A 24651-nucleotide genomic window follows, 5' to 3' on the forward strand; every position below is an offset into this window, starting at 1 on the left:
CGTCCTTTGACTCCCGTCGGTTATAAGAACTATGGCTTTAAGACGACGGTGAACAGATCCACATCAGAAACTCACTGCTGTAAGCCAAGAAAGTCAACCTGCACTCCATCACAGTTTCAGTGTTTTGACAAAAGCTCTTGCAACAGCGTGATGACATCCTACTCCTTCATTTACATGGTAATCCACTCGCTCTGTGATACTGTCTCGTTAAACCGAGAGAAAAAAATTCTTCCTAGATTAGTGAGTGGATTTGTTTTTAGTTTGTATTTTTGGTACGCGCATTCCAAAGATGTCGAAACCATCAAGGTCTCGTTCCTCCAACGCAGCCTCCTCACTTTGAGGGAACTTAGGGAGGAATTCAGGGAGGAAAAGCAAAATGGATGGCTGTGAGGTTCACAAGTTCAGGCCTCTCTGTTCCCTAGAGCCAGAGAGAATGCCTTGAAACAGGGGATGATCAGAATTTGAAATACACAGTATGAACTGCAAAGATCGCTTTTCTTTTTGTATGCACCATTGCATTGCTTTTGTTGTTTCGTGTTGTAGTTTTGATTTGAGGTGGAGACGGAGCGTTCTTTTCACCATAAAGCATGAAATTGCCATCGTCCATGAGTGTCGAAATGACCTGTGTCAACGCCCTGGCTTATATGGTTCATAGCATCAGCAATGGCAAACATGTGCAGCAGTTCATACTAAAATGTTGGACAAAACACCGAGGCTGAATTAGAATGCATGATTTCTGATAAATGAAGCGTTACCCCTGCAGCTTGAAAAACAAATTTTAAAAATAGATCTCAGTAATGTTACACAGATATTTCTAACAAATAGCCAACAAACTGTCAAAAGTCAATTTGTGAGTCTAGTGATAGTTGTGTTGAGATAACAGTGCAGAATGTAGTAAATGTTACCTTTTTAATAAAGGAATGATCTCTTGCATTTTACTGGACGTGCAGATGAACGTAGTTCAGCGTCTTTGAGGTGAGTGTTAATTGAACCCTCTCCCTCATTATTGGTCTCATGGTGGCGCTGTTGAGGAAAAGGCAGCAGATCACCAAAGTCATTTGGGTTCATCCTCTGGGCACCGTGAATATACCCAACGTAGTGGACCGACCCATCGACATTGCTGTATAGATCTGTGGCTACGGCATGGTTTAAAAACCACACAGACATTTAGTGATCCTATAAGCAAACAGACGACCAATCTCAACGTGTGTTCCTCTACTTCTTCTGAGTGCTCTGACGTGGTTCAGCGATGACGCATAAACATAAATCAACACGGGGGCATCTAGAGAATTTTAAGAATGGCAACAACATGTCAGCGACTGTCATTGTAAATGTTCCACACGAGGACACCGGTCATACTGACACTTCAATAAACACTCAAATTATTCTCTCTCTCTTTCTCTCTCCCCCCCCCCCCCCTTCTCCTCCACACACTTTAGCGAAAGCGATTCTAAAGTTTGAGCTGCCATCTCACATTAATTTCATCTCTAGAAGGCAACAGAAGAGTGGGATCTGCTCTGTGTCAACACACTAAACCAATCAAAACAGATAAAGTTCGGGATCAACCTTTTTGCACACTAATAGCATCTCTCTAGCCTTTACAAATAGCATGACCTTACTTGATAGGCCAGAGTAAGCAGACACATTTTCCTTTCCTTCACTTTCCCTCCAACCCCACTCTGTGTTACTCCAACACGTTGGTTGCGCTGTGACCTCAACGAACCACCGTTACACATCAGCCATTTAGAAGCGATAGTTGTTTGAAGGGTGGAGATGTCGTTTTGAGATGATTTTCTTCACTTGGCCTCTTCTTCTGAAGCATTAGGGTAAGTGGCTCTAAAAATAGACTGTACAATGTCAACATTCTGGCGCCCTAGAAGCAACCAGGATTAAATTAGCCTACCGCTGCTTCCTCTCTGAGCCTGTGTGCATCTGTGTGAAGCACAGTATCGTCAGAAAGGCTGTGAGTGTATGTTTCACACGCTAAAGTTCCACATTCCTGTAAAAACCATCCACTGTTTTTATACGTGTGCCGTTCTGCAAGAACATGTTGATAAGACGGCCAATAGAGTCCAATCACTCCACAAGAAGAGCCACTTCCAGTCACTGGCCCTTCTGCTGTAATAACACCGAGGGTGCTTTGACTTTCCCAAGATTTTCTCCTTTACGTCATTCTTCTTTCACCATCAACAACCTGACCATGGAAAATAGCTATTAAGCAATCACGGGCAATATATCTGTCAGACGTTTGCTTTTTGTGTAAACCATCTCCACTTTGTCTCTGACGCCCCCTTCTTTTCTCCCTCTGCCTCACTGTCCGGGTCTCCCTCCTTAAAAAGGCATAGCACGAGACGCATCTGCACAGGTTGCCCTACACACACACACACACACACACCCCAACACTCTCAGTGGCACACATGCAAATAATTTAAAGTGGGATCTCAACCAGAGCAAAAGTTAGACATAGATTGCGATACATGAGCTTGCACCTACAGTACATGTAAAACCTGTCTATCTACGTATATTGATACAATACTGACGTCTTTAGTCATCTATTCCTGCTTTTTTTTCTTTGTTCAGTGAAATTGAGAAAGAAAGATATTCTGGTTATCGCCCCAAAACAATTTCAGAAGCTGCTCTCATAAATAATAAATTGTATACATATCTGCCACCACGCAGCTATTGGCTGCCATTTACGGAAGGACGATATGAAAATGAACTTGTAGAAACTTAATTGATCATTTCACCACCTCCAGTTATTCCATCCTCACGTGGTAATTGAGCGGAAAGCTAGCTTGGGTGTTTCGTAAAGTAGCCAATTCAATTGTTTGCCGACTGGAATGTTAAGTGCCACTTGCAATTTCAACATGGAGACACACACTCCCAGTGGGTCGGCCATGTTGGAAAAGCTCTGCTATCCCCCTGATTTAGACCCTCTGATAACCTTTCAAATCTTTTACAACAGAGCCGTGGATCATGCAAATTTCTTTACTTTACCACCCTCCTGTTTATGCTTGCTTGCGTTTAGAAAGAAAGGTGCATTGCAGCTACATCAAATTCTGCTACATTCAGTACTTTCCCAAAATATATTCTTTGTTCACGCTTCATGTCAGGATTTCACTTCACAGCAAACATGTGAAACCTCCCAGCGGACCAGCAACATGTCTCAGCTCTGTATTATTACAAACACTCTGAGGTGCAATAACTTCAAGGTCCAGATCGTACTAATGACTCCAAACCGATGGCCTCATGTTATCCCCGGTGGAGCGTAGCAGGGGTGGGGGGGGCGGCGGCATGGAAAACAGAGCTGCAGTGGTGGGAAACTGCTGAGTGAGAGCTTCTCCACATCTCTGAGAGGAAGTGTGTGTGTGTGTGTGTGTGTGTGTGTGTATGTGTGTGTGTGTGTGTGTGTGTGCGTGTGCAAGAACATGAAGCATGGAGCAGCTCTTTGTAATAGGAAATGATGGGAGAGCCGTTTGAGGGGCCGCATGGGTTTTGACCTGGAGACCACTCGCAGTCATGAGAACCGACTCCCGGGCCATGTGTCCTTAAGTCCCTCACATCAGCACACGCAGGCGCTGCTGCACGTACAGCCGGTGTGGAAGGACAAGCGAAATACGAGGCCGAGTCCACACAAGAGAAATTATCATACCTTCTCACCAGTGCATGTGGACTCGTGCCAACTATGCAGCCTATAAAGCCCCCCCCCCCTCGCTAAAAGTAAGTCTCCCAAGTATGTTTTGGTAAGGATTTCATACGCTGCCCCCCCATTCACTCAATTTGAAGCCTATATGAAGACAAAAGCCTAACCAGCCCAGTGTTGACAACAGTAGGAGGGGAAAAAAAGATTTTGTTGGATTTATTTAATCCTCGGCTCTCCATAAGAGTTTCTTCAGCTTTCCCAGAAGTATGCTTTGGTGTAAGGTGACTCTCACAAGGACTGAAAACACTGGGAAACAAATGCAGGTAAGAGAAGTGCAGCGCCCTTCCCCCTGTTAATTACCCATGTGCCCTTGGGCAAGACTGAGACAACTGCTCGAGTTGTGGTGGTTTGATACTGGACATCTTCCAGGTGCAGATGTCAGTGCGGGGTCAACACTCCCTCTTGAAAACCCATAAATCATCCAGTTATCGACTCCACCGTCTCCACACAGAAACACCTTGAGTGCTGATGTCATGATTTGATACACGGTGGAATTCCAGATTTCTGGGTCCAAAAATAAAACGTGCATTTTTCAGAGTCTGGCTGTGCTTAGAAGAGATTTTCAGCAGATGTGTGCTGGCATACAGTGGGGCTTGACTTGCTTCTAGCAGAAATAAACAGTCTGCTGAGAGCTTTTCTAACTGGTCCAGGAGCTGTCATATAGACTTGTTGATGTAGTTCAAATCGAGGGATGGAGTTAGACCTAAATTCTGTTTTACTGACACAGCATTTTAGTATGGATGCATAATAACGAGGAACTTACTGAAGAAATAGGAAAAGGTGGTCGTTTAACTTGTTGGTTGCCTGATGTCTATATATTTAGTACAGCACTGAACCTGCAAAAACTGTCCCACCCTGAATTAAAACCACAGAAGAAGAAACGCATGCACTGCGCTGGAATCCAAGTTTAAAAAAAAAGTTTACCTCTGACTTCCACACAACGTAAGCGTGAGAGCTGGACGGCTGCGCTTTCCTCTGAAGCCACCTTCGAGGGGAGAATAGAGTGCCGGTGCTCCCGGACGGCGTTGCCCCGGGCCCCCTCACCAGAAACGGTAAATCCCCGGCGGTATTCCTTTTGGCACGCTTCACGATATCATAGTCGAAGTGGAAGTTGGAGGACGGCGAAACATCCACAGGAATGGAAGGAGAGGACAGGGACGGTGTTATGGGCTCCTTAAGTGTCGGGATTTTGGTGCGTAAAGTTGGTTTCACAGCCGAGCGCTCCGGAGACGCACCTGCGTCCGCAGCTGCCGCTCCAGAAAACGGTGTGCCACTTACCCCGTGGGTCCCCGTGTCACAGTATCTTATGATAGCGGGGTCCAGGCTCCGGGTTTGGCGTAGCCTCCGTTTGGTTATGGCTTTGGAGGCCGGAGAGGAGCAGGAGAAGACGCTGTTGAGGAGTCCTTGAGCGGCAGACATGTCTCCTTATCTCACATCAGCGCTGCTCAATGCGTCCCTCAAAAGCTCCCCGACAACTACAAGACGCGAGTTTAGCGTTTCCCCACCAAAAGGACGGTCCGAGCACGAGCTTGCGGAGAGCTGGAATGTGTCCTGCATCTGGCTTCGGACGCTGCGTAAAGTGGAGAAAGAGCGAGTCGTCTTTTCCTCTGACGTTGGTCATTCCCAAACTAGAGTGAAGTGAGAGTGAGAACGCAGTTTAATTGTGTGTGTGAGTGTGTGTGTGTAGGAGGGGGTTCAGATAACTTGAGATCAGTTCTTGCATTTTTTGATGCAACATAGTAAATTATTAACCACTTTGATTTAATTTGGTCAACTCTCCAGGCGAGTTTGCATTTAAAGAGTCAACTCCAAGACCCCCATGGCTCCTCTTTTACTTTGTTGATAAAATGGAAATGCCCTCCAGATGATCCATCAGTGGGAGTTCCCTAAACTCATCCACCAAATTCCATTCAGAAAAGCTTGAATTTAAACTCCATTTAGTTTCCTGCTGCCTTTGCAATTAAAAAAAAGTCTGGTATTTATATGATTAATAAGCTAATTTTCATAATTAGGCGAGTAGACAGACAAGATCATCAGACGGGCAGAAGGTCACACAGCACAGACATGATTTAGCCATGGGATTAAAATAGGCATATTAATCCTTGTCTCTCATTAATCCTCCTCGCCTCTGGGAATAATGGGTCTATCGGAGAAGCCCGCTGTGTGCTATTATTAGCCGAACAATAAGTGAGCCAAAGGATTAATAGCCAATGCCTTTCTTTTTACACCTGTGCAAGAGGCTGTATTCCAGACATTTGTTTACACAGATGCTCGTGGAGGAGCTCAGTGATCCCAGCATGTTAGGATGGCTGAGTGAGTGCGTTTGTGCGAGAGGAAGAGAGACTCTGGCGAGAGAAACAGTGCAGGGCCGAGATCCTTCTTGTGGCACCTCTGCGGCACTCTCTGTGGCACTCAGCGGCAGTCTGTGGCACTTCAGCAGCAAGCGTCAGCTGTGGCAGGCGAGCGGTACTAGTTCGGCACCCGTCAAGAAGCGGCGGAGCTGAGGGGGCGGAGCCACATTTCCTGAGAACACACATTGTTGTAACAGCAGGTCAGCTTCGTAAATCAGTTTTATGATTTTAGTTGAGTCACCGGAGCCACCCGTTCTCTGTATGCATCCTTAGAGTAATTACGTTGTACTTTTTTGTTTCTCATTCATTTTAAAAATTATGATTTTGCTGGTTTTGCAACAAAAGGGAACATAATACACTCTTTCCAAATTATTACTTTTATAGTCATTTACAACAATCGGCTAAAATAATGAAAATAAATCATCCGTTTTATTATCATTTAAAAGTATATATATAAAAAAATTTAAAATGAATACCCATAAAATGTCCAATCCAAAAATACATGTCTGAAAATATCTTCATTCTTCCTCTGCTTATATGTATATGTATGTCAGTAAGTGCCACAAGCTGCCAGAGGGTGCCGCGGGGTGCCAGAGAGTGCTGCAGGGTGCCAGAGGGTGCCACAGGGTGCCGCCAGCAGTCAGAGGGATTAGGAATTTTTTGAATAGTCTAGAGTCAAACTTTCTATATCTCAATGGCAATAAAACTGAAGTAATTTTATTTGGACCACAGTATTTGACCAACATTATATCTTCTCATCTTGGCCTTTTAACTTCTTCTGTTTCACCAGTCAATTCAGGATTTAAGTGTGACAATTAAATCAATGAAGTAGGTAAATTCGGCTTAATGTTTGAAAAGAATGAACCAAACGTCTCTTTATTTTTCAATTGTTATTATTTATTGCTTCATGAACTACACATGCTCACTTTTCTATTATATAAAAATAACAAGTAAATACATGATGTATACAACTAGGTTGCAAATTAACCATCAACATCAAATATCAGATGAAATAACCTGCATTAAATACATCTGTATCAATAACACAATTAACAAAGACACAGGTAAATACAACAAATCTATGGTTTAAATACACGTATACTGCCATCTAGTGGTATAAATGGTAAACACTCTTAATCTGCGTCTCCTTTTGCAGGCTATGCTCTGCGTTCACTCAAGCAGCAGCACAATACGGTGGAAGAATAAATAGCAACAACTCTGCACACACAAATGACTTTGATTAAACTATATTACAAACTATTGCATCAAACAATCCACAGATTAATCAAAAACTTGATTCTTGCTGTGTACATGGATAAATTAATATTAAATCGCATGTAGTCAACTATTGTTAACATACTCCCATCAGCCCACATTTATTTATTCATATTTATTTATTTTTCTTCTAGTGTTACCCTGGTTACCATTTTCTTGCATACAGTCATTGTATTACCTTCACTTTTATTTTGACATATTCTTACTTCCGGACTACCTGTTTTACTTTGCGTTGCTCTTCAAAAGAAAAAACAAATAAACCATAAAACAGACTATCAAAACATACACGGACCAGGGGGGCACCCTCTGGCACTCTCTGGCACCCTGCGGCACTCTCTGGCACTCTCTGGCACCCTGCGGCACTCTCTGGCACCTTGCGGCACTCTCTGGCACACCCTCTGGCACCCTCTGGCAGCTTGTGGCACTTACTGACATACATATACATATAAGCAGAGGAAGAGTGAAGATATTTTCAGACATATATTTTTGGATTGGACATTTTATGGGTTTTAATTTTTTATATATATACTTTTAAATGATAATAAAACGGATGATTTATTTTCATTATTTTAGCCGATTGTTGTAAATGACTGTAAAAGTAATAATTTGGAAAGAGTGTATTATGTTCTCTTTTGTTGCAAAACCAGCAAAATCATAATTTTTAAAATGAATGAGAAACAAAAAAGTACAACGTAATTACTCTAAGGATGCATACAGAGAACGGGTGGCTCCGGTGACTCAACTAAAATCATAAAACTGATTTACGGAAGCTGACCTGCTGTAACAACAATGTGTGTTCTCAGGAAATGTCTCAGGAAATGTGGCTCCGCCCCCTCAGCTCCGCCGCTTCTTGACGGGTGCCGAACTAGTACCGCTCGCCTGCCACAGCTGACGCTTGCCGCTGAAGTGCCACAGACTGCCGCTGAGTGCCACAGAGAGTGCCACAGAGGTGCCAGTGCCACAAGAAGGATCTCGCTGTCTCTCGAGAAAGAGAGACTCTGTCAGAGAGAGACGGATCATGTGTGGCCCAGTGTGTGAAAGTATGGGAAAAATGAAAAGGGACAGCAGGAGCCCTGAGAGGAGGGTGCCGCACGGCTGATAAAGGAGCTTATGAAGCTGCTCCGCATGATGCGCCCACACACACACATACACACAACACAGCGTGACATGACACCGATAACAGCTGAGATAGATTTGACCCTTCTAAAAACAGTCTGCAGGGGGGGGGGGGAGAGACAGGCTGAGTGAAAACACAGAAGCGAGGTATTATAGAAAGAAAACATGGTGTTTCGCATTGGGACAGTTCATGGATAGAAGCCAGGACCCGAGGGAGGCAGTATTGCCCTGAACTATGCCCGTACAACTCCTCCATTTGGGGGGAAAGCCAAGAACAACAGTCATATGGAACAATAGTGCTTCATTGAGAAGATGATGTTCCACAGATTTAGAAAGCATGTATTCAAGCTCTTCTTCAAAGACAAGCTGGGCATTGCAGGAGACTGTATACGCAGCGTAACCATGGAAAAGATTTAATGTGAAACAGTGATCATTTGACAAGTCTGTCAAAATATATCAGTCGGGGTTAAAAGGAAGGACAATACATCAGCAGGGCTGCACTTCAGCTAGTCACGTTCAGTGTTAACGTTGTCCATATTTGGTGTACAATAGTGAAGCAGCACTGCCTGAAACCACTTTAAGCTAAAATGAGCCTCGATTCAGCTACAGCTGTAGAGACATGGTTTCCTGTGCCGGGGATCAGTGCACATTTCACTGTGAATGAGAAGGTCACAAGGTCAGCAATCAAAGGAAATCAAATTACTTATAGAGATATGAAATATGAAACAATAAATCAGTGATGCAAGTTCTATTTTGATCTGTTAAAGACAATTAACTTCAGCATTATTCCATATTTTACTACTACAAAAGAAAATCAGATTTCTTAAAGTGATTAAACTCTGTGATTAGAGAAGTAATTGAATCTGTTTGCAAACTAGTAGGATGATATCAAATTAAAGACAAACACAGAAAGAGAGGGCTTGTACCCTAGAGCAATGTATCCAACCAAAGCTTTCACGTGTTCCTGGCTGCACATCTAAACACCTCTGTGTATTATAGAGCCACCATATTGTTCCGATAGAGGAAGATTAGATTATTGAGACATGCTTGATTTTCTTTTACTGTATTGTGCCTCAAGGAAAAGGCTCCTTCCCTAAACTGTGTTAACTGAATACCAAAACATGTGTATGATACCCGGGTGTGCTTAATTTGTATAGGGTGGTTTAATACAGATATTTAATCTGAGTATCTGCAGAGTTGTAATTGAGGTAATTTGCAATCGTCCAATAAATTACCCGCAGGTTCTCAATAATTTTCATGTCATGGACCCCTAAACGCACACAGATGGCTTGACCCTTGTAGGACCTACTTTTTCATATGAAAGTGGAGAAAAGGGGTTATTAGAATTGGAATAAACACTGGTGAATTACAGTAAAAATCTGTTTCACATGTGTGTTAGGCAATACATGGAGACCTGTAAAGGACTGGGGTCTTTGAGTATTAGTTTATAAACCTATATTCTTGATGTAAATCATACACATGGTCCACACAGACTAAGGCTTCCTCTAGTCAAGGCATGTGTTGCTTTATTGTGGAAATGTTATGCATGCTAGAAAGTACTACATATATGTATTAAATCTAATTTACCAAATGGAACAAAAGCAGTTTGGTGGTAACTTCACAATGAAGGCAAATTAGTTTAATGTATACTGACATCTGCTGACCAGTTTCTGAAAGTACACTACTAGTACGGCATACGTGAGAGACCATTTCAACTTATTGAATTGCGTTTTCCATGCTGCCTTCAGCGCTGTGAAATGTCGCGGATAGGTGTTTTGCATAAATACATTATCAAACAAAGCAACACAATGCTACACAGTGGATGAAGATAGAATGCATTTATGTATTTCTTTGGCTAAATGTAGCCTAATGCACTCACTCATAAATGTCATAATATGAGGAATTCTTAAAATCGTGTTGGTTTGAAATGAATATTAAAAGTGTTGACATTGTGATAATTCACATACAAAAAATTACATTCGTGATGTTCAGATTCAAGCTTGGTTTTTTTTAGTGAATTTGTATTGCAAATCTATTCTATCAAGCCAATCGCAACCATATTCAACGACCCAGTGCTGTTCCCACAAGGCTCGATCGGGGAAATTACGAGGAGCCAGTGAAGGCAACAAGTAGATGTTGCATTTCTCCCGCAATAGCGCCACCTCTCCAAAGTGCGTTTCTGTGAGAGACCCCTCGCAGAAAATTTGGAGAGGAAAGGGTTAAGGAGTTTATAGGGTCCAGATTGATGCCCCCTTTCCCACACGTCGCCATGAACAAATGAATTCGCGGGGCATTAAGTACTCATTTCGCAAAGGAGAAAGAGTCCTGTGCTTTGAACCCGACCCCACCAAGGCTAAAGTGTTGTACGACGCTAAGGTAATATCTCGTATGCGTAATTTAGCTATTCGGTATTTCGACTTTTGCCAAACGAATACTTTATATTGGAGAATCAGGGCAGTTTGTGTAAAGTGTGGGCTATATGAATCGACCACGTAGGCCTAAGATAAACAACGTTAGCTGTTAATGCACAATGTGCTGTGATAACGTTAACCGTTTCTCCATGATTTCCGGGTACGTTAGATTACACATGTTTCTCCTTGAAGCACAAGATTATGATCTTAGTTGTAGAGACAACTGTGATATTTTGTTGCGTGATAAAGCGTTGCAGCCAAAACGATCACCAAGGCATGCAATAACGCTATTTGAATTAACGCTGGAGACGTTTTTATGCATTAATAGTAAAGTAGTTATAGCTGGCTGGCTATCATTCAAAGTAGTTTAACGGAAACACCTAATAAACAAACGCACCAACACTGACCGTAACTGTAGCATTTACTGTCTCGCTGTTTTCATTACATTCCATGGTAGCAACAAAAACATTGTAAACGTGTTTAATGCAGGCAATAGTGTTGCAGCCTAATTCGAGTTTAATCTTCGTTAACGTTATGTGCGCAATGTCGTTTTTAGTAGCCTGCTAGTTAGCAAGCTAACGCTAATAGAGGGTTTGTTTATGTCAACGCATTCTAGCCTGGCTATTGCTAATCGAGGCAAGCTAACAGTTAGCATTAACTGAGTTGCATTGGTGTAAGAAGCTTAACATGTTTCATTTAAGTAACTTTAGCAATACTACCGTTACAATGTAAAATGCTGAATAATCACATCATAGTTCATGAGGTTATAGGTTATGATAATGACAGAATAGACCTTTTTTCCACTCAGCATATCATTTGGAAACTGATTCATTATGTAAAATCGTGATTTGAACAATACATCTGAGTGTATTAATGTGCAAGAAAAACCTATAATATATAAATCTATAATTTGCAAGAAAAACGATCATATTCCTATAGACTATAAGGAACTGAAAGTATAAGTCTCAAAGCATGGAACTACTCAAAGAGCATGCTAAAGAAAAGTAGTGAGTAAATGCCTCTGCTGACTTGAATTGAACCTACCTGAGTTTTGAGTAAAGGCACTGTCCTTCAAACCACAGGAGCCTTGAGCAAGCAAGACTCTTCTCATTGTTTTCTGTTCCCGTCACAGGTCCTTGATGTCTTGATTGGTAAAGATGAGCATGGAAGAAGAGTCCCAAAGTACCTGATTCACTTCAACGGTTGGAACAGAAGGTAAGATGAGTCCCTGTCACCTCCCTACTTGCATATATCATACTCATTGTAGTGTTTATCATTGCAAAATGTCATGTTCATCAACTTGTGTAATGAAATCGATATGAAACACTGCCTTCAACCCATGCAGCTCTGTGTGATGTTTTTTATTTTCTAAATGTGTGTGTTTGGGTAGCTGGGATCGTTGGGCTGCAGAGGATCATGTCCTAAGGGACTCTGAGGAAAACCGTAATTTGCAACATAAACTGGCACGCAAAGCTCTAGGTCGCATGTAAGTTCATATTATGTTCATTCATTCAGCCATGCAGGTAAATGCCATCAAAGTGTTTAACCATTGAGAATATTTTCTTGCATGTGTATCACGTGGGTCTCTCTAAGTAGAGAGAGTAGCGTCATAGAATGGGCTTGAAAAGTTTTACTGTTGATTTCCGACATGCGCAGCACTGTCCGTGAACATACTGTACATGACACCTGTAACTCAAACCACAAGTCCAGTGCATGTCAATGTCTGTGCTGTGTCCACATGCTTTGGATTCGACCTTTCTGTTAGTTAGGTCTATCTTTAGACGAGACTGATACAGATGGTGTGTGTGTTTTCTTTTCTTTCCTGGCGGTAGGAAGAGAAAGGGATGGGCCAAGAGGCGGGGACGTCAGTCCGGTACTAAATCTTCACTGAAGACTCTCCCTAAGGAGGACGACAGTGATGACGCATGTGAGAAATCCTCCTCTGCCTTTTGTTATTTTGCTCCCAGTCTCCCACAGCAATCAAATTAATCCCTCCAAATTTTTCTGTCTAGGTTTGATTTCGTCTTCAGGGAGCAGTGACGGGGACGACTCTGACCCTGAATCCTCAAATAGCGGGGAAAGCACCTTCTCTGAGGACATCAACAAAATGGTGAAGTGGATCAGCTCAGTTTCCATCTAAGACAATAGCATATTTAGACCAACGTTTACATTTTAGGCCTTTAGCTGATGCTGTTATCTAGAACAACTTGCAATGCAGTGAGTGCCACCGGAAAACTTATTGATTTATCCAACACTTGATAATCCAAACATAACTTTTAAGACCATGACTTCTGTCTGTAGCAAAGCACATCTTCTTAGTTTCTATATACCGTTGACCTGAAGGTTCGTATCTTGTGTGTTTCAGAGGGTTGAGCCCGACATTAATGTTAAAAGGGAATGTGAGGAGAAGATCGTCCATGTCGACCTCAACATCCCCGATGTCCTGAAGAAGAAACTGGAGGATGACTGCTTTTACATCAACAAGAGGAAGAAGGTACATGCAGCAGATGCTAAGCAGTGTTACACATTTTGTTAAGATACCGGTACTGGTACTTCTGGTAGGCATGGGAAGATATTGAACTGACTCGAGTCTTATCCATGTTTTTCTCTCCCCAGCTGGTCATGGTTCCCTGTCAGACGAATGTCGTGCACATCCTCGAGTCCTACGTCAAGCACTTTGCCATCAACAAAGCGTTCATGGCCAATGAGCGGTACCGGCGTCAGCAGAACACCACACAGAGCAGCAGCCCGCAGCCGGTCCCTCCGGAGAAGAGGTGAGTCTGCGCACGCTTTGAACAGAGTGCGATGGAAACTGATGTGCTTTGTCCAGCGTAGACCATCTCTTAAGGCAACAAGTTTTGTCATCGTTTCTCCCCATATTCATAAATTATGGTTCCCAGTCAAATGTCCACCAAAACGTTGTTTTCTTTTTAATTGTAGGATTCATTTCTAGGTCTGGCCCAGCTGAGACGGCATACATGATTATGGACATTAACTAATCCTTACATTTCCTTTGTGTGAAGTGAGGAGTTGTGTAAGGAGATGGTCGACGGCCTGCGGATCACGTTTGACTTCACCTTACCCATGATCCTCCTCTACCCCTGTGAACAAGCCCAGTTCAAAAAGGTCAGCTCCTCCAGGCTTTTCCTGGCCGCCAACGAAAGCTCCCCCTGCTCCAGCAAGTAAGTGTGCTATGATGAATCAAGTCTCTGTTGTTTCAGAAGCCACTGCTTGGCTGTGATAGACTGCGTTTGACTGTTGAGCAAGCTGTACGCCTTTTTCTCTCCCGTTGTGTGTGAAGCGCCCAACGAGAGCGCAGCCCGAGCCCGTTGAGCCACAACCCGCCCACCCCCCAGTCCACAGACAGCCAACCAGCACTGAGCGACATCTCTGCCACCACGCCCACCGCCACAGCCCCCACCCCGAAGCGCCGGCGTCACCCTGACATGGACTGTATCTCATTCCAGTCCCAGTCACTCAGACGCTCCACCAGGAACACATCTGGAGGCGACCGGCCAGCTGAAGGAAGCAGTGGAGGTAATCACTTTTTACTGGATTTGGTGCCGTTTGGAAAATGATCCAACAGGGTCTTTCATATAAAGAAACTACATCTATTCTTGTGTGCTTCAGTAGTAATATGTGTTTTTTATGTTTTGTAAAGCATGTTGTAATAATAATTTCACGTGTGAGCTATTTAGGCATGTATTGATAGAATGTATGTAATGATTCAGGTGGAGGCAGTGCTACAGCATCCCCGCAGCTCAAACGCCGTTTGGTCGACACCTCATCCCAGCCCAAGTTCTTCCTCAACCTCGAGAGAAGTAAGATGACAGTCTGTTGAAGAAATATGACTTCAAATATAAGCTTTTTGTGATCTTACTTTTTAACCACGAGTTTCACTTTTTTGACCTTTACTGAAAATGGTAAACCTTATTCTTAACTTGTAGTGGCAACCTTCTTGTATTTGTAGTAACACGTTTTGCCCAGTAGATGGTGTTGTCCTACTTCTTTCCTCTCACATGTATCCCCTTTCAAGTACCTAAGAACTAGACTTTCCTCAGAAGAAGTTTGTGCCCTCAAGACTCATTTTTGCTGTCGTTGGTATATTTTGTTAGCGATATTTCAGCAGCGATAAGCGACACAGCTCGAAATGTATCTGTAAACATGTCGTTGTTTCCTGTTAACCAGAAACCCCAGTGCACAGCGGCTCATCTTCCCCGTTGCCCTTGACGCCAAGCAAAGAGCGAAGTGGGCCTTTCTATAGCCATGAGAGCCGGAGAAACAATGAGCTTAATGAGGTGATGAAATTGTGTGTGTACTATTATCTGGATAGGAAACAATTTCATGCTCAAGGGCACTAAGGCTAGTTACATAAATGGCCTCCTTCATTGAAGCAACTGTTTGATCCTTTCTTCATTAGTTATCAGGAGTCAGCTCACGTGGTATTGTCAAATATGTGAAAACCTCAAAGTGTCTGTTCAACGCTTTTTCCTTTTACTCCGTCAACCAGGTCCTAAGTTGGAAGCTGACTCCTGATAACTACCCTCTGCATGACCAGCCTCCTCCACCCTCCTACCTGTACGGATCACAGCACCTCCTGCGGCTTTTTGGTTGGTGTCTCTTATCCTTTTGCTCACACTGGTTCACTTGTCTTTGGTGATGTCAGTGGTTTGATTGTGGTGAAGCATTGTTGTCCCTTTTGTGCAACTTCTTCATATTCCCGTGGTTGCTGTCGTGCTTTTTTTTTTCCAGTGAAGCTTCCTGAGATCCTGGGAAAAATGCAGATCCCAGAGAGGAACCTCCGAGCCCTTGTCAAGCATTTGGATCTCTTTCTCAGGTATGTGATTATTATGTTCAAATCAAGTGTATCCGTTTTTTCAGCTTTACGTGTAAGAAGTCTCAGATGTAAGTGCTTCAGTAAGCAAGAGAGGGACAGCAACGATTTCATCAAAATGGGTTAAAGAGGTTTCAAGTTCCTTTGCGCTGTGCAGATGGGAGAGTACCAATCGTTGGGTCACTCACTGAAACATTCAGGCATAATGTTGATATCTCACCCCCTTCTCGAAAAGTGGATTGTGCCGTCAGGTGGAAAGAATCATGTATAATTTCCATGGAGGATGAATCATTAGAAAGACGAGGGGCTGCATTCAATTAACGGGCCATAAAATAGGAAGCACTTTGACTTAAAATGCTTCTTGGTAATAACCTGCACGGTCCATTAACTAAGGTTTGACCTCGCTGAGCATTTAAGCTCAATAGTTACTGCCAGTGTTGAGCTGCAAGAAGTTCTCATTTCACAAAGAACCTGGAAGCTATCAATCTCTAGAACACCCTTGACAAATAGTTTACTCCTCACTCACAATACCTAATGTATTTGGTAGCCTGCTAAAAAAAAGAAAGCAAGAAAGAGTAAGTAAAGGAGAACATGATGGGACGGAGGGGAGGGAGAGATGGAGTGAGAAAGAGCATGTGTTAGAGGGAGGGAGATGAGTGGGCATTACACAAGCGCGGGAGTCTAATCTTTAAATCCTCCCCAGCGATCTTCAGTTCAGCCGGTCCCAAACCTGGGGGATTTCGGTCCTCTCGTTCTCTAATCAAACACACGCAGTACCGGCTTCCTGCCACCGAGCAGTGCTGTGGAGCAACACCTGAACTCACCACGAGTGGGAACGGGGACAGACCCGAGCCTGAGAGCCAAAATTACCTCTGTTCCACTACTCAACCCCAAAAATGTATATAAATAAATAAACTGGTGCCATAAAAATCACGAGGCGGTCCTCTGAAAATAGCCACGGCTGGCGTTCATGTCGGTTTGTGGGAAGAGAGTGGTGTGCAGTGTGATTACAGCATTCAACTACATATGTGATGCACTGGTTTTTAGTTTTCTCCCGCGGCGGGACAGAAGGGCTGTAAAGCGGCATTGTCAACATAGGACTGTAACACTCCACACTAAATAGAATACCAATACCTCATACTTTTCAGCAGTATGAGCAGTTTCTCTTGGCAAAGCACATATTGCAGTGTCATCAGGAGTTGGATTAGAAAGTCTTTTAATGCACTCCAGTGGCACTGGACTGCAAATCACTGGTGCATCGATGGTGTTCAATACAGAAAACACAGTTCCTCTCAGTAACTACTTCATATTTTCGCCGTGTTGGAGACTCTGCAGGACACTGGACACAAACTAAAACACCGATGTCTTTTGGGAAAAACCTTGATGCCTTTTACTCTGAAATCAGCCCCGTGGCAGATTGTGCAGAGCGGGCGAAAAACTGATTGATGTCGCAGAGACTGAAGTGCAGTGCATTCTGGGCTTTGGCCACAGTTGATCTCTCACTCTCCCCTTTCTCCGCAAGAATGATTATGATTAAGTGTGTGTGTGTGTGTGTGTGTGTGTACATGTGTACGCACACATTATGCTGATTTACAATGTGTGTGCCGAAAGCTGCTTGCCTTGTGTTGTTACTGATCCAACAGCAATAAAGATTAGCACAGGCCTGGATTTCTGGCACCAAAGAACCCCAAAAAATAAAATCGGATCAATAAATATACATTGAAACCCGTTCGTTGCTTCTCAATGAATGTCATTGAATCGACTTTTTTTTATTTGAAGAATTGGGCTTAAATAAACTTCATTTCCATGCTCACCTTTGATTCACTCACCGTGTGGTGCTGGCATGCCCCCTATATTGTCCCATTGTCTTGTTTGTTATTCGTTGTCAAAGCGTTCTTAAGTTCTCCTCTGATGAGGATAATTTGTTTGCATTGAGATTAGGAAGGCCGGTGGAGCTAAGATGAGATGGCAAGATTTAGAGGATTTGGCCGAGTAGCGGATACTAAGAAGATTCCGGATTAGTTTTCCCCGCTACTGATTAGATGAGAGGGGGGGGGGGGGTCTTTCACTCTTCCCTCTCTTCCCTCTCTGACTGCTGGTCGGTCATTCTCATGTTCTCTGTCTGTCCGTCAGAGCGATTGGTTCTCTGGTGGCGATGGTATAGGATGGATGAGGGGGCTTTGTGTGTGACATATATACCCCCCCAGGCAGAGGGCAAGGGGTCTAGGGTTTATGTGGAATGAGCCAGGGATATCTAGGAAAACCAGAAGTCCAAGCGTATACACTGGGACGTGACATTTGAGATGCTTTCCTTCTTATAGCGGTTTTTGCTTCGTGTTCACATCGTGTCAGATGACACGATGTGAACACCGAGGGCTCCCGAACGTTGTCTGAGTCAAAACCATCTCACCCGATTTCCCTCTCTTGTACTTCCTCTTCCCGTCCTCTCTCTTAGGTTTCTGGCAGAGTTCCATGAGGATTTCTTTCCCGAGTCCGCATATGTGTCGGCATCCGAGGCCCACTACAGCATGAAACAACCGAGGCCGATTTTTTGAAGGAGATGTCGGCCATTGTGCTTTCTCTCCCATGCTTGTCTCTCCGCTGACCTTCCCTACAGCTCGTCTAGACCGACCTGTCTGGGCTCGTGTGCAGAGGAATAAATAGCAGCTGTCTCCAGAGATCACCCGTGTTGTTTTCCTGGACCAACCTTCCTTCTCCTCTGGCCTAACATTAGTTTTTCCTGCCGCTGGCTTGTGGCACTAGTTGCTTCTGCCATGCCACTAGCCCATGCTTTGTCTGTGGGACCGTCCTGCATGTAAAGGCACCCTGCGCTGCTTTCCTCATTGTCATCTGCTTATTTCTTAGCTGGCCTACACGTTTTAGGAGCAGGCTAAGGTTAGGAAGTTCTCTAGCCTCTCAGCTTTTAGAGTCCAACCAAATACAAACAGCTTTGAATCACTCAGCTGTGGAAGCAGACACACGCACAGCATTGCTTGGCAATAAGCCTCCTTTGTCACCTGCTCAGACTTTACCGCTCTTCATACCCTCAGTGTTGAGGCCTGTTCATAGAAGGGACACGGGTTGATAATCTTCCTGTTCTAAGTTTGGATAGTCTTTAGGGCACCGCTGGTTTGCCTGTTTGGTAGCTTGGCTCCTCTTTAGTGCTGACTTTCTGTCAGCGCTCCCCATGCAGCTCCGCCAGTGATCCTCATCTGGACTTGGTCCTCCCGTCCCAGAGGCGCTTTGCTGCTTTCGCTGCACAATTCTAAAGTATTGACTCTTAAAATACTTTGAATCAGGAATGTTGTTCTTCCTGTGGACTTCACTCTGTAGTATTACACCTTCCACTGTCCCTGAGAGATTGTCTTAGTTCTTGGTTTGTCCTGTGCATGCCTGATAAATGTCTAAATCAGTATGTTATTTATTTCTCTTTGCACACCACTGGATCACCCTGTTCCTGTCCGTTGAATTGGTTTTACAATATGTGACGTAACACATTACTATGTGTAATACAATGGTTCTATGTTTCCCGTATTGTGTTTCTTTACTGTGACGTCTGTTTCTTTTAAACTCTGTTTTCTTCAGTTTAAATAAAGACCTCATCCTCTTCACATATACATGAAGCACCATGATTGATTGTGTATGTCTGTACCACCGCAGCTGATTTCAGGGATGTCACTTGTACTATCTTGATTGATGTGTGCTCATTTCTGCGTCTTATCCTCCTTTTGTACTTTTCCCTGTGAGATGAATCGGCCGCACGTTCATTCGAATCATCGAAAAAACCCTCACAAAGCGCTCCTTCATTAAAAGTTCCATGTAGACAGAGTTTATCAGCTACCTTGACCTTCCATGTCCTCGCACTGTAGCTGATTTAAAACTTACACCCTGGAAATGTTTTGTGGTGGTTCCCTTTGAAACGAACTCTGCACACTAATGAAATCTGATTCCAAAAAGAAAGAAAGAGGCGACGTGGCAGGACAGATCTGTTGTGGTGCGATGCGGCTATGGTTCCCCTGCTGAGCGTTAGTGATGAAGTTGGATTTTTGACCTAATCAATGTACCCTTGTCTGCTGAAGATGGATGGGAGTCTTCTAGTGTTTGTTCTAAGAAGAGGTGGACAAGTCTTTGGCAGAGAAATGGGGCACTATTGTAACTGGTTGTCTTTGTGTGCTCCCTGAAGACAAATTGACAAACTATAAAGCTACTGAGTGTAAGAGTGAGCTTTGGGAGGCATGCTGTGAGATCAATAATGTATCTCCTGGTTTTATGTCTACCAGTGTAACTGTTGTAGCTCTGCCACTTGGATAATTTCATTGACATTCATCATAAAACTCTTTGGAGTGAATTAGTTTAACTTGGCATGAAGGCTGGACATACGGGGGAAACAGCGAGCCTGGCTCTGTCCTGAAGCTCAAAAATCAACCTAGCAGCACCTTTTATGGCTCACTATAAATACCTAAGTGTTAATTCATTCGTTCCAGCACATGACTCTCTGTAAAACAGTTTTTACATTTCTGTTTGTGTACACATTAAACAAATGGGATCTAGCTTGTTAATTAATTAGCGTTAGTGGTGCTGCCAGGCAGGTTTCTGAGCGTTTCAAGTGCACCACGGGAGCCGTGTCACCCCGCTAACAGTCTTTATGCTAAGCTAAGCTAATCATCTCCTGGCTCGAGCTTCATAGGTAATGTACAAACGTGGGTGTGCCCTCAAACTTCTCGTCTAACTCTAAAATCTCTAAATCAAAAACATTGAAGAAGTCACTTCCTAAGAAATGACAGTCTTTTCCAAAACCTAACCTCAGTAGTTTTGTTTCCTGAACCATATTGACGGCAGGCCAGACTTTTAAAAATGGCGTTAAAAAAAGTCAGATTTGCTGGCCTCGCTTCTGGTGCAGTTGACGTATAGGTGCACACTTGGATACCCTAAATAAGGTGTTACCTGTATACTGTATCTTTACAGTCTGAAGAACAATGCTCTTAATCTATTCCCAGTGTACCTTCGGGAGGCCGGCTAACCTGGCTTCCCCATTTCAGGGTCCTAATAGGCTTGAGTGGTGAGCCATAATTGTATTTGGACTGGGTCAGACTTCTGGTAATGAACTGCTCATCACTGCAACCTGAGACGGCACTCTCCTTCCTGCTGCTATCATGTAGCCACAGAAGCCACCAGTACAATCCGCCCCATGCATCTCCAATCGATTTCCCGCCGCGATCCGCTTACCACATGATTCAATTGTTGTGGGGGGGGGGGTGTAATGAGATGCGAGCCATCACCTTGTAAGTGCTGCTGCCCGCACCTTTCACCTGATTCCTCTTCTCTTGTCTGTGCTCACCTCCCCTTCCATCTGCAGCCGGTGGGTCCTATCTTCTCATCGCACTCTATGGTTTAGTGTCTGGCTTCTTCTTCAGTCCCTGAGTGGTTTTCTTGTCCTGCCCTCACATCCATATCGCCGTCTCTTTTGTCTAGTGTTTCCCCCCTGATTGGTCTTTTTGTCTCTCCGTTCCTCTCGTCACTCTCTTCAGAACTCCTTTTGAGGCAGAAGAGAAGAGAGTGAAAAGCCAGACATATCTCCTTCCATTATCTCATTTTGAAGTGTTTTCTGCTTCCCATTCAGAGCTTTTGCTTAATCCAGACATCGTTTGACGCATTGATCTCCTTACCCGTCCTCATCCAAGTCCTCCGTCAGTTTTCCTCTTGTCATTCATCTTCCTTCTCCAGCTTTTTGCCCCCTCCGTTTTCATTCCTGCGCCATGGACCTAGGAGATGGATTGCACGAGGAGAAGGTGGACACCAGCTCCTTTGCCTCCTCTGACTCTTCTTGGACATCATTTGACCTGAGCACTGACCTCACGTCAGTCAGCTCCGACCAAGTCTCGACCTCCCCGACAGCTCCCGGCGAGGACCGGCACCCAAAGAAGCCCTGTTTGGTCAACTTCTCTTCCGAGGCGCGAAACAGGCAGGTTGCATGGAGGGAGACGTCTTTTCTCGGAAGCGAAGAGTAAGCCCATTATTGTAATAACTAGAGCATTCATCAGGGACGAGGTGAAAACACTCATTGTATCTACATGTTGGGTTACAGACAGATGGCTGCATGTCAAGAGTGTCCTTGTAAACAAGACACTTTATTCCTGTCACTGTCATGTGACTCCGGTGGTAAAATGCATGCATTCCATTCAAACTGCATTTTAGTCTTTTCATTGGATTGACTGCTCTTAAATGTCACCTCTGCGTCATGTATTACAGCTGTAGACTACAAAGTCATGTAATGAGTCCCTTGATTCAAACACGAGGAGTGATCGATATGTTTTCATTAAACCCCCCCCAATATTGAGATGCAGTTCTGCATACTTTTTGAGCTGGCAACTGATCCCCCGAGTCATTAAAAAGAGGGACGTTTGGTTCGGGGAAGGCGTGTTTTGCTCTTCCCCAATCTGGTTGAGAATTTAGCAGCAAGAAAAATAACAGTAACCTCTCTAGAAATGACGGAAGAGAAGGGGATTAAAGATCTCTTCCAATTGTACGTGAACGCTCGCGCTCTCACTGAGACTTAGCTTTCAGCCCACAGTGGCGATGATTATCTGTTTCATCTGGTTTTAATCACCAGTGCTTCTGTAATGGGAGTTTGATTCCCAGTGGCAGGACAGCGAGGAGTGGATAAAACAAGCACTGCGTTCGTTTAGATAGAGACCATAAATCACCTCTCCTTGAACCCTTCAGGGAATCTCGCTCCCCGGCAAGTCGGAGAACTCTGGGTGTTGTTCATCAAGCCTTTCTTTTCCCATTTCTTTCTTTCACCCACCACGGCCTGATGCATAGAACTACTCTCCCACCAACAGAAAAAGAACCGTCTGAACACGCTCACTGGCTGACACTCTCGCCATGTCTTTAAATCGCCCCTCGGTCCCTGTGGAGGGTTCACTATCTTTACCCAGACTGATTCAACTTTGGCTGAGGAATATTTCACAGCTAGCTGAGGAATATAAATGCATTTTGCTCTGTTTATCCGTCTCTGTCAGCAGCTGCGTTTCCAACTTTAAAGTGGAATTTCTCAATAGAAATGGCGAACGTTGGCGAGACATTCATTTCTGTCACATTGAGGTGTGGAGAAAGACGTATTGGAATGTAAATCTCGCTGACAACACAACCATTTTTGCAGAGCACTGTTACATAAGGTATCCTCACATTGTGATGACACTCTATAAAGCAAACAATGACCACTTAGAGTGATTTATAACCACATTAAAATTCATAACAGCAGTGATTGTAATGCATTATAAAAAAAAAGATGAAATGTTTTGCAACAATTTGAATTTCATACACTATGATTCTTTAAAGAAAACAGTGCTTGTAACTCATAAGTATGTTTCTAATGCATTGTAGACATAGGGGTCATAGAAAATGTTCCTGAAGAGGTAGTGCAACATATATAAAAGGATATACACTACGCAATATTTACATATTTAAGTATTTTGACTGTTTTATTTTGAAACATAAACTTCATACTGCAATATTGTTTAGCCAAGCTAGCTCTTTGATCCTTCTTTCAGTGTCTCTGCTAAGCTAAGCTAATTGCTTTGAGGCTCCACTCTTTCTCTTGCCTCCTTCGCGTCTCCTCCTCATATTCGTACACTCGCCTCTCCTCGTGCCGATCTCGGACTCAGCGACGCGCGGGGAAACAGTTAATGTTCTTCTGCCGTATTTAAAGTCTAAAAAGGTTACAGCGGTCAGCGCGCTAAAACCCTATTGGCTGGCGCATTTAGGGAGGCTTAGCCATGATTGGACCATCTGGAACAAGATGGGCTGCCTCACGTGAGAATAATAACCAAGATGATGATGATAATAACTATTTCTGAACATGCATTGCTGTTTCATTGACTTTCTGTTTTTGCCACTGCTGTGCTGTATTTTTCAGAACTAAACTTGACAAAAAATAGAGTCAGCTCCTGGGAATCACAGCACAGAATGAGCTACAAAGATAGGGAAGAGGAATACAACTAGCTTGAAGGACTCTCTACTTCACCCCATCACCACTCTTTTGGATTCACACCTTTCATCATTCCTCTTCTCATTTTGTTTTTCTACCCCCCACTTTCATCACCCCACCCCCCCTGACCCCAACATAAAGTCATTTTGCAGCAATTGTGGTTATTGTTTTTGTTGGAGCAGAGAGGCGCAGCGCGATGGCACAGATAAGATATAGTTTTTACTCACATCTCATCCTCCGTGTGTATATCATGTCATTATTTCATTCATTTCAGATTTTTATCCATTTTACCTCCTGATGGTACAGCACCGATCACATATCGCTGTGTCTCATTTCATCTGAAGCAGAGGCTGCAAACCGTTGGGTCGTCTGGAGAGTTTGGGACGAAGTTGTTTCCATCTCGCCGGGCAAGCGCAGAGTGTGGCAGACAGACATTTTCACAGTTGGGTGGAGGCCCTCTGATCCGAACCCTCGCACTTATCTTACTGCAGTAACTGCATTTTCTACTTTTCCCAAGCTCTGTGGTTTTGACATAACATTCGAGAGGATTTGAAGTCATGCTTTAGTTTGATGCAGTGCAGTGCAGCCTGTAGGACGGTCGCCGCCTAAACCCACATACAGCCTAGATAGATACAAATAAACATGATTTACACTTGTTCATATTTCATTTGAGGGCATTAAGATGTCAGTGTTTCATGAGCTCTGTAGCCTGTAGAGAATCTTCACAGCTGGTATAGAACACGTTCTCTACTCCATCATGGTGGAAATGATGGGCGTCAGGGCGGAGGCTTTATGTTTTGGGGTTGTCCGTCCGTCCCGTTCACGTGTATGTGATACCGCAGGAACATCTGGAAGGGAATTTCTTCAAATCGGCACAAATTGGACAGATTCGATGTTGGTGGTCGTGATGACATAATGGACAGACATGTACACTGCTCGGTGCCAAACCACCAACATACAAGGTTAGCGAC

The 24651-nt window shown here is 43.8% G+C and overlaps 2 protein-coding genes across 2 annotated transcripts in view; one reads left to right on the forward strand and one right to left on the reverse strand.

The window, feature by feature from the left end:
- Window positions 1-5371, reverse strand: part of LOC116385935 (rho GTPase-activating protein 6) — a 54992-nt gene extending 49621 nt beyond the window's left edge. Inside the window, exon 1 of the mRNA XM_031851714.1 lies at window positions 4628-5371. Coding sequence (XP_031707574.1) covers window positions 4628-5122 — 495 coding nt within the window. The 5' untranslated portion in view covers window positions 5123-5371. The remainder of the gene's footprint in view (window positions 1-4627) is intronic.
- Window positions 5372-10606: 5235 nt separating this feature from the next.
- Window positions 10607-19305, forward strand: LOC116385932 (male-specific lethal 3 homolog). Its single transcript, XM_031851710.1, has 14 exons — window positions 10607-10821; window positions 11989-12071; window positions 12247-12342; window positions 12689-12783; window positions 12869-12966; window positions 13222-13350; window positions 13473-13630; window positions 13880-14038; window positions 14158-14393; window positions 14588-14677; window positions 15045-15154; window positions 15367-15466; window positions 15609-15693; window positions 18146-19305. The coding sequence occupies exons 1-14, from the start codon at window positions 10723-10725 to the stop codon at window positions 18243-18245; spliced, it is 1638 nt and encodes a 545-aa protein (XP_031707570.1). The 5' UTR covers window positions 10607-10722; the 3' UTR covers window positions 18246-19305.
- Window positions 19306-24651: the final 5346 nt, after the last annotated feature.

Source organism: Anarrhichthys ocellatus, unplaced genomic scaffold, assembly GCF_004355925.1.
Source record: "Anarrhichthys ocellatus isolate YVR2014 unplaced genomic scaffold, GSC_Weel_1.0 scaffold12, whole genome shotgun sequence".
Lineage (NCBI taxonomy): Eukaryota > Metazoa > Chordata > Actinopteri > Perciformes > Anarhichadidae > Anarrhichthys > Anarrhichthys ocellatus.

Bases quoted from the DNA above. Each gene is read 5' to 3' on its own strand.
- LOC116385932 (XM_031851710.1), top strand. From the start codon at position 10,723: ATGAATTCGCGGGGCATTAAGTACTCATTTCGCAAAGGAGAAAGAGTC. The intron at 14,039-14,157 runs GTAAGTGTGCTA...TTGTGTGTGAAG, and splicing joins AGCTCCCCCTGCTCCAGCAA to CGCCCAACGAGAGCGCAGCC. The intron at 15,467-15,608 runs GTTGGTGTCTCT...TTTTTTTTCCAG, and splicing joins GCACCTCCTGCGGCTTTTTG to TGAAGCTTCCTGAGATCCTG.